Genomic DNA, 8,227 nt, shown 5'->3' with positions numbered 1-8,227 from the left:
TTGTGTGTATAAGAAAGGAGGGGTTTATTCCTGAGGTATTTGCCCAGCTCCAGGTGCCCTTTGCAGTGGGTGCCCCCTGGCACCTCCCTGTTCCTGGTTTTGCTGGCTGTGTGCTCAGAATGTTTTCGGAAGGCTGCAGGGACAGTTTGGGAAGTGAGAAAGAGATCTGGGGCTGCTTAATCCCAACCTGGGAGGGAATGAAATTCATGACCAGTTACCCTGGAGCTGGGAGATCTCCTGAGCTCCGGGAAGTGCCAAGGGACAGTGTCCCTGTCCTGCTTGGGAAGTGCCAAGGGACAATGTCCCTGTCCTGCTCCTTGGGTGGTCCCATTGAGCCAATTTAGGCATTACCAGGTTACAAAGGGGTGTCACCACACCCGGGAGGGTCATTGGTGCAGCTGAACCCAGCCTTGGTTTAAATCCCTGCAGGTGGGGCAGAGCAGGTGTGACACGGGAGCTGCAGGAGGAGCCCCTGGAGAAGGTACGGGATTATCCCAGGCACAGCCTGTCCCTGTCCCCCTTCCCTGCTGGGTATTAATTACACCACGCAGCAGCTTTAGGAACGCTGATCCAGCTCTGGGATGATCCCACCCATCCATTAAAGCCAGGGTCAGCCCAGTGGCTGCTCCAGCTCTGCTCCTTCAAGCCTGAGCACAGCTCCCAGCTCCTCTCCCTCCCTCGGGAGGGATCAAAGGACGGCTGCTCGCCCGGCTCTGGGGGTTTTATTGCGTCTCTATTAAAGCTGTTAAAAATCTTTCCATTGTAGCAGTGTCGGGGAGTGATAAGTATTCATAACAGAGGGGATTCGAGATGGGTTTGGTTGTAAAAACACCTCTAAGCTGGCTGGATTTATGGCTGTTAAATCATCCCTCCTCTCATCTGTCACAGCCTTTTCAGATGTTCATCACTGAACAACAGCGAGGTTGGGGCCATAATTTGTGCTGCAGCGTGTGGAGCAGGAGGAGGGGAGTCCTCTCCACCAGTAACTGGCTCAGGATTTATGGAGACTTCTCCCAATCTTTTTTATTCCCTGAGTTAGGGGAGGCTTTGCCTCGCTTTCTGCTGTTGCCAGCTTGTTCAGCCAGCTGGAGCCAAGGAAGTCCGGGTGGATTTAGAGCCCTGCTGGGAGGGCTGACAGCAGCTTTCAGGGAATTTGGGGCTGGCCCTTGCCCGTATCAGGATCTGCAATGCGGGGCTGTGCCTCTCCCTGGGCTCTGGCTTTGCTTTGGGGCTGGATCTTCCCGTCCTGCCCTGGTTTGGGGATGGAACACGGGGAAAATCCCATCGATGCCACTGGCAAATAATCCTAGGGTGGTTTGGGTTAGAAGGGAACTTCAAGATTTGCTGTCTCGCTGATATCGAGGTGAAAGTCTGGGCTTGGGGGGGTCATCAGGCTCTGTGCAGCTCCAGGGGCTCCCTGCCTGCTCTGGCATCCTGGGGGGAAAATTCTGGAGATCTGGGATGATACTTAGAGAGATCTTCTCACTGAAAGGAGGTTGGAGCTGGGAGGGGATGGTCTCTCCTCTCAAGGAATAGGACAAGAGGAGATGCTGGGCTGTGTTTTCACATGTCCTGATATGATTTTGGGATCCAACACTGCTCTTCCCACTGAAAAGCTTTAGGATGTCTGGTTTGGGGCTGCACAGGTCTCCCCTCTGGGTTTATTTTGGGGATGTTGCACAACTGCTGCAACAGCAATTCCCAGAGCTCCCACAAATTTAAAATCAATGTTAGACAGAGCCAGTTGGTGACACCTCAGGGTTTTTTGTGCTCAGCCATTGCCAGATCCAGGTCAAATTCCTCTCTGGGCCTCGGTGCCACCTCTGGCTCTGCAATGAGGGGGGAGATGAGCCAGAACCTGCCTTGGGTTTCTGTCCCAGCCCTCCTCTGCCCCATCCCAGAGGGATCAGCCCCTCTCAGTCACATCCTCGGAGCCTTTGTCCCCTGGGTGTCCCAGGGCTGTCCCCAGCACAGCCACACCAGCTGTCCCCACCTGCCACACGTGGTGGCCCAGCAAAAGCTTTGGGTTGGATAGTGTGTACATTTCCAGGATTTTTTTTTTTTTTTGGTCTGGTACTTGCAAGATTTTTTTTTTTCATCTGTGTGAAAATAAAGTGTAGATTCAAAGCTGAATTGAGGAGTTTGCTCCTACAAACTGAAGAGTGGGAAGGGCATTCCACAATCCTATGGAGATTCCAGCAGGACACATTTATACCCTTGTGGCAGTTAATAATACACTAATTACAAAAATACTAATAAATCCACTGTTTATTCTAAGAAATAATCATGGTTTTAGGTTGTAATAGGTGACTATACTACTGGATCCTAAAAGACAATATTGTAAATAAAATTTAATAGATCCCAACAGTAGAATTTATTAATGATTGTATTAATAGCTAATACCAATACTATACATGCCAATGCTTACAGGACATGATAATAAACACTAATACAATAAACTAATACTGCTAATTAATAATAAATATTAATAAAGCTAATAACCAGCCCCTGTCACTATGCTGAGAGGACAGAGGGCAAAGGATGGGTGACAGCAGTGGCCACTGGGTGACCCTGAGGCTTTGGGCTCTCCTGGACTGGACTGGCAGTGTTTGATCCATTACACAAAGTGTCCCTTCCTGTTTGGCCACAGCTCATCAGAATTAACCCCTGTGTCCCCATCTGACCCCACAGTCAATTAATGGAGACACAAATGGCCACAAGTAACCCCTGTGACCTCAAATAATTCCTCTCAGGGACTCCAGTGACATCAAGTGACCCCATGAGGGACTCAAATGACCTCAAATAACCCCTGGATCAATTTTAAAATTCTCCAATGACCCCAGGTAACCCCTGTGACCTCAAGTAACCCCGATCAGGGCCTCAAATGACCTTAAATGACCCCAATGACCTCAAGTAACCCCGATCAGGGCCTCAAATGACCTCGAATGACCCCAATGAGGGACTCAAATGACCTAAAGTAACCCCTGGATGAAGCTAAAAATTCTCCAATGACCTCAAGTAACCCCTGTGACCTCAAATAACCCCAATGACCTCAAGTAACCCCAAATAGGGCCTCAAATGACCTCAAATGACCCCAATGACCTCAAGTAACCCCAAATAGGGCCTCAAATGACCTCGAATGACCCCAACGAGGGACTCAAATGACCTAAAGTAACCCCTGGATGAATTTTACAGGACTCCAATGACCTCAAGTAACCCCTGTGACCTCAAATGACCCCTGTGACCTCAAGTAACCCCAAATAGGGCCTCAAATGACCTCAAATGACCCCAATGACCTCAAGTAACCCAAATCAGGGCCTCAAATGACCTCAAGTAACCCCTGTGACCTCAGGAAAATAGAAGGAAGAGTTCAGTGTATAAAATCTCATCCCAATGCTGTTGCTGAGGGAGGTGTAATAATAATTCTGACATTAATTCACTTTCTAAGCTGCCAAAGGGATGCCAGGTCCCTTCCTTCTGCAACCATGTGGAATTCCAAACCAGTTCTTCCATGGCAAAAAGACTTTTTTAATCTGTGGGGATACACCAGTATTTTATTCTTAAATGTAATGGGGAGTTCAGGGGAATCTTTATTTTCTCTTCACTCGAGCAGATGCAGCCCATGTTTCCATTCACAAACAGGAAAAAAAGCTGCTGAGACCAGAGCTGGCAGGCACTGAGCTGAATCCTGGGTGGGATTTGTGCTCAGGTTCATTCTGCTCTGTGCCATCCCTTTAACAGGCAGGGCCAGCACAAGCAATGACCTGGAAAGAGAAAGAGAATACACGAGAAAAAAACCTTGTCTGGCCAGGATTTAGGCTTGAATCTCTGGGATTTAAGGAGTAACACAAACCTTTCTGTTTGTGGGAGAAAACTCCACCACCCAGCTTTGAATTTGTATTTTATTTCATGTAAACAAAAAAAACCAAACCAACCAACCAACCAACCAACCAAAAACAAAACAAAACAAAACAAAAATCTTGCATGTATGGGACAAAAAAACTCAACTCCTGGAAATGTTCACACACTCCAAGGAATAACACTTAACCCTGGCCACAGGTTTATTGATCCCACATTTCATTTTCTTGCAGGGATTTTTTTTTTTTCCAAATGAAGCAGAGAGATGGGACTTCTAAATTGCCTTTAAAAGTGCAGTTTATTTTTCTTATCTTCTACAGAGGCAGAAAGGATAAGTTTGTCTTGCAGATGTTCACAGAATGGCTCAGAAGTCTCCAGACTTATTATTACAAGGTCTTTTAAGGATTTATTAACCAATAAAACGCTGCCAACAGAGATATTTATGTTCCTAAGCCAATACAAAGATATTTTGTCTTATTGACTCATACTACAGTGTGAACTTTCTCAGCCAATCATATCACGACACACAAACTTACATTGCTGCTCTAAAACTTCTTGTTATCTTTATAACTACTTTTTTTTTTTTTTCGCTATATCTTAAACTCTAAAGCTGAACTTATCTCATTTTAACAGGTCTCTGCTTTAAGCTGTAAATCCACATTCTCGTTTCTAGCATCTAAGTTTGGAAGCCTTTTCCAAGGTCCTAGATCAAATCCTGTGTTTAATTCTAAGCTTTGGCTTACAGGTCCAATGTTCTGAGAATTCCTTGCATTTTGAATTCCAACAGAAGGGCATCCCCAGCTTTTTGCTGCACCAAACCTGCAGGAACCACGGGAGAACAAAACACAGCAAATGAATGAACCCAACCCCCACCACTACCCCCTTCCCACCCAAAAAAAACCACGAGAGATCTGCAAATGCAAACCCACAAAAGCAAGCAGCACAATGCCTTTTATCTTACCTCTAATTCTATGCTGGATTCTGCAACTCCTGGAGTTTCCTTCACCATGAAGAAGACATGATTTTTTTTAAAAATTAAGGATGGTGGGGTTGGGGTGGTCCCCAGTCCAAGCAGTTGTGTCACAGCTCTCCTGGTGGAGTCACCACACACTGATGGCTTTTCCCTGGTGCTGAAATGATGAGCCAGGCTGGGTTAGGTGATAAAAAGGAGCTTCCTCTAAAAGAATCTTCAGGGTGCTGAATGAAAACACAGCAAAGATGTGCCCTGTAACAGATTTACAATTTTGTATTTTTAGCAAATTAGCATGAGTGACAAGAATCACCAATTAGAGATAGAGGTGATGAGGTCATGCCTCCCTGGTCCTACCCTGAGAGGAGTTACTTGAGGTCATTTGAGGCTTTGATAACTGATCAAGGGGTTAAAAGGCAATGCAAGGGTTAATAATTATGAGCCAAACAAGAACAGACACTTTGTGTAATGGATCAAACACTGCCAGTCCAGTCCAGGGGAGCCCAAAGCCTCAGGGTCACCCAGTGGTCACTGCTGTCACCCATCCTCTGCCCTGTGTCCTCTCAGCATAGTGACAGGGGCTGGTTATTAGCTTTATTAATATTTATTATTAATTAGCAGTATTAGTTTCTTGTATTAGTGTTTATTATAAACTCCTGTAAGCATTGACATCTATAGTATTGGTATTAGCTATTAATACAATCATTAATAAATTCTACTGTTGGGATCTATTAAATTCTATTTACAATACAATCTTTTATAATCTCTATTTACAATATTGTCTTTTAGGATCCAGTAGTATAGTCACCTATTACAACCTAAAATTATGATTATTTCTTAGAATAAATAGTAGATTTATGAATATTGACAGTTAGTAATGTATTATTAGCTGCCACAGGGATATAAATGTGTCCTAACCCAAACACCTCACTAACACACACCCCTTCCACACTTCTCTCATCCAACCTGCACTGCAGCTAAAGTGCCTGGGACATCCCAAAACCCAAATTTCACCAGGCTCTCTGAGCTAGTTTGGGGTAAAAAAAAACACATCCAAACCTTCCCACACATGTACAGAACAGATTACCTGAAAAAGCCTCAAGTCCTTCCACCAAGCAGGGATTAATGGGATTATTCTTCCTAATATTGCTGTGACTTCTCTGGAGCAGTGAATGGAGTCCAGCTTTGCTGCTCAGGCAACACCTGGAGGGTGAGGGAATGGCCAGGTGAGGCAGGGAGGTGTCCCCTGCACACCTGTGGACACACACATTCACAGAGTTAGGAAATTACAGCTTGGAAATTCTTTTCAGGCCTGGATTTCTCCTGACTCTCAGCTCCATTCCCAGGCTGACAAGCTGACTGCAGCTTCAGTTAGGGAGGAGTCTCCCAGGGTGACAACATGGTGACAAACAGAGTGGAGTTCATCACCAACATTAACCCCTGGTGTCTTTCCCGTGGGACACATCCTGAGGTGCTGTCCCAAGGATGTTTTTCCCAATTGTCCCATGAGCTCCTGTCCTGTCCTGGCTGCACTAACACACTTTAAATACAAACTGTCTGTACAATAAATTGGCCTTTTTCCCCAGAGAACTCCGTGTGTGTTGCTGTCCTTTCTCTCTCTTTTCAGCACAGTGACCACACACACCCAGCACGGTGGCACACGGCTGCTCTCTGCCTGTGCTCTCCAGGGCTGGGAGAAGTTGATCCAAGAGCAGGGAAGGTTTGAAGGCAGGCAGCGCCCAGGTTTCCTCTCCAGTGTCTCAGAGTGATGGATTTCTCCCTCTTCAGTTCTGCCAATAGAGAGAGAAAACAAGAGGTTAGGGATGAACACAAATGCTGCTGCAGGTGGGGTAGTGACACACACAGTGGGGTGGGGGACACTGGGACACCCCAGGCTGGCTGAGCACCCAGCTGAGGTGAGGGGAGAGGGGTGTGAGCTGTGCAGAGCCAGGCAGGGCCTCTCTCCTGCCATGGCCACACGAGATCTTACCTTTATTGTGCAGGAAGATGACAGCACCCAGCACAGCCTCCATGATGATGGCCACAATGATGGCCACAATGATCACCCCTTGGCTCTCTGCTGTTGACTTTTGATCTGAACACAACAGAGAGAAGAAGTAATTAATGCCTAGCCCACTGTGATCCCATCCATCTTCCCCTGTGTTTTTGAAAAGGGTCCTTTCCCCCCAAAAAGCCACCCCAGCTGCCTGCAGGATGCAGATTTCGGTACAGAAATGCTCTGTTGGGGCAGTTTCTGTAGGAACACAGAAATTCTGCTCCAGGCTGCCATGTCCCACGTGCCATAGGAGGGTGGATAACAGGAATTCCTGCAAGGCACCAGCCATCCCTCTGCTCCCTTGCCCGGTGGGTCTGGGCTGCAAGAAGCAGCACTGGGTGGCCTTGCTGGGGACAAACAAGCAGCTTTCCCACTGCTGGGGACAGAGCCTCTGCCTCCCCTCCTGGCTTGGCAGGGAGAGGAGCAGCCAGAGAAGCACTGCCAAGCTCCCTCCCCAGGCTAGAGGTGAGCATCTCAATCTCAGGGCTCTCAGGGACCCCTGGAAACAGAAGCCACCCCACACATTTTAGGAGGGACAGGATGGGATCCCCACCAGCCCTGCTGCCCTCCTGTGTCACTCACTGCAGACGCTGAGCTCGGTGCTGTTCTCACCGTGGCTGCCAGTTCCAACCTGGCACACAAAGGTCTTGGTAGCCTGCACTGTCGCTGGTGGACATGGTCCTTGTGGCCAGTGTTGTCCTCCAGGACCCTGCTTGTTGCTGTATCCACCTGCAAGGTGAGGGGTGAGCCTGGGCTGGGGAGCCTGGCAGGAAGCCCTGGGCTGGTTGCCACCCCAGCCCAGCAGCCAGAGCTGCTCTCCCAGGCCAGCACTCACCTAGAACCAGTCTATGTAGGTTTAGGAAACATCTTCAGGGATGTAGGAGCTGCACTCGATCCTGGCTGTGCCCCTGATCTCCACCTCCGCCACAGCTGGCATGGAGATCTCCAGCCTGCTGGCTGCAGCTGTGGGGCACAATTTGCTCTTAGGGGCAGAATGAGCTGTCCAAGCACAGCCTGTCCTCATCTCCATCCCCCAAAAGCTGTGGGGCAGAGCCATTTCCTGTACCAGTGTCCCCTAGACATCATGTCCCAGCCCAGCAGCAGTGACAGCCCACTGCCACACTGCTTTCAGCACCCACACAGAGCCCGAGGGCTCAAGCCACTGATCCTGCTCCCAAAGAGGGGACGAGACATGTGCCCACACCAGCTGTGTCCCCAGGACACCGTTGGGAGGCAGCACGTCCCTGACCAGCACAGCACAGCCAGGACTCCCAGGATACTCCACAAGCTCCGGTCCTGCTGCCCCAGCGGGAACCCAGCAGTCAAAGCATCCATCCCTGCAG

General features: G+C 48.4%; 1 protein-coding gene across 1 annotated transcript; it reads right to left on the bottom strand.

Moving 5' to 3' along the window:
• Positions 1-3,539: 3,539 nt before the first annotated feature.
• LOC106852043 (uncharacterized) lies at positions 3,540-7,739 on the bottom strand. The gene is made up of 7 exons (XM_088172089.1): positions 7,720-7,739; positions 7,467-7,613; positions 6,819-6,923; positions 6,474-6,618; positions 5,916-6,031; positions 4,820-5,083; positions 3,540-4,677 (listed from the first exon to the last, which is right to left on the bottom strand). The coding sequence occupies exons 3-6, from the start codon at positions 6,859-6,861 to the stop codon at positions 4,959-4,961; spliced, it is 429 nt and encodes a 142-aa protein (XP_088028215.1). The 5' UTR covers positions 6,862-6,923; positions 7,467-7,613; positions 7,720-7,739; the 3' UTR covers positions 3,540-4,677; positions 4,820-4,958.
• Between the last annotated feature and the right edge of the window lie 488 nt (positions 7,740-8,227).

The sequence above is a fragment of the Sturnus vulgaris genome, chromosome 12 (genome assembly GCF_052056855.1).
Source record: "Sturnus vulgaris isolate bStuVul1 chromosome 12, bStuVul1.hap1, whole genome shotgun sequence".
NCBI lineage: Eukaryota > Metazoa > Chordata > Aves > Passeriformes > Sturnidae > Sturnus > Sturnus vulgaris.
Note: the sequence above shows the minus strand (reverse complement) of the source record. Positions and strands in the feature narration are given on the sequence as shown.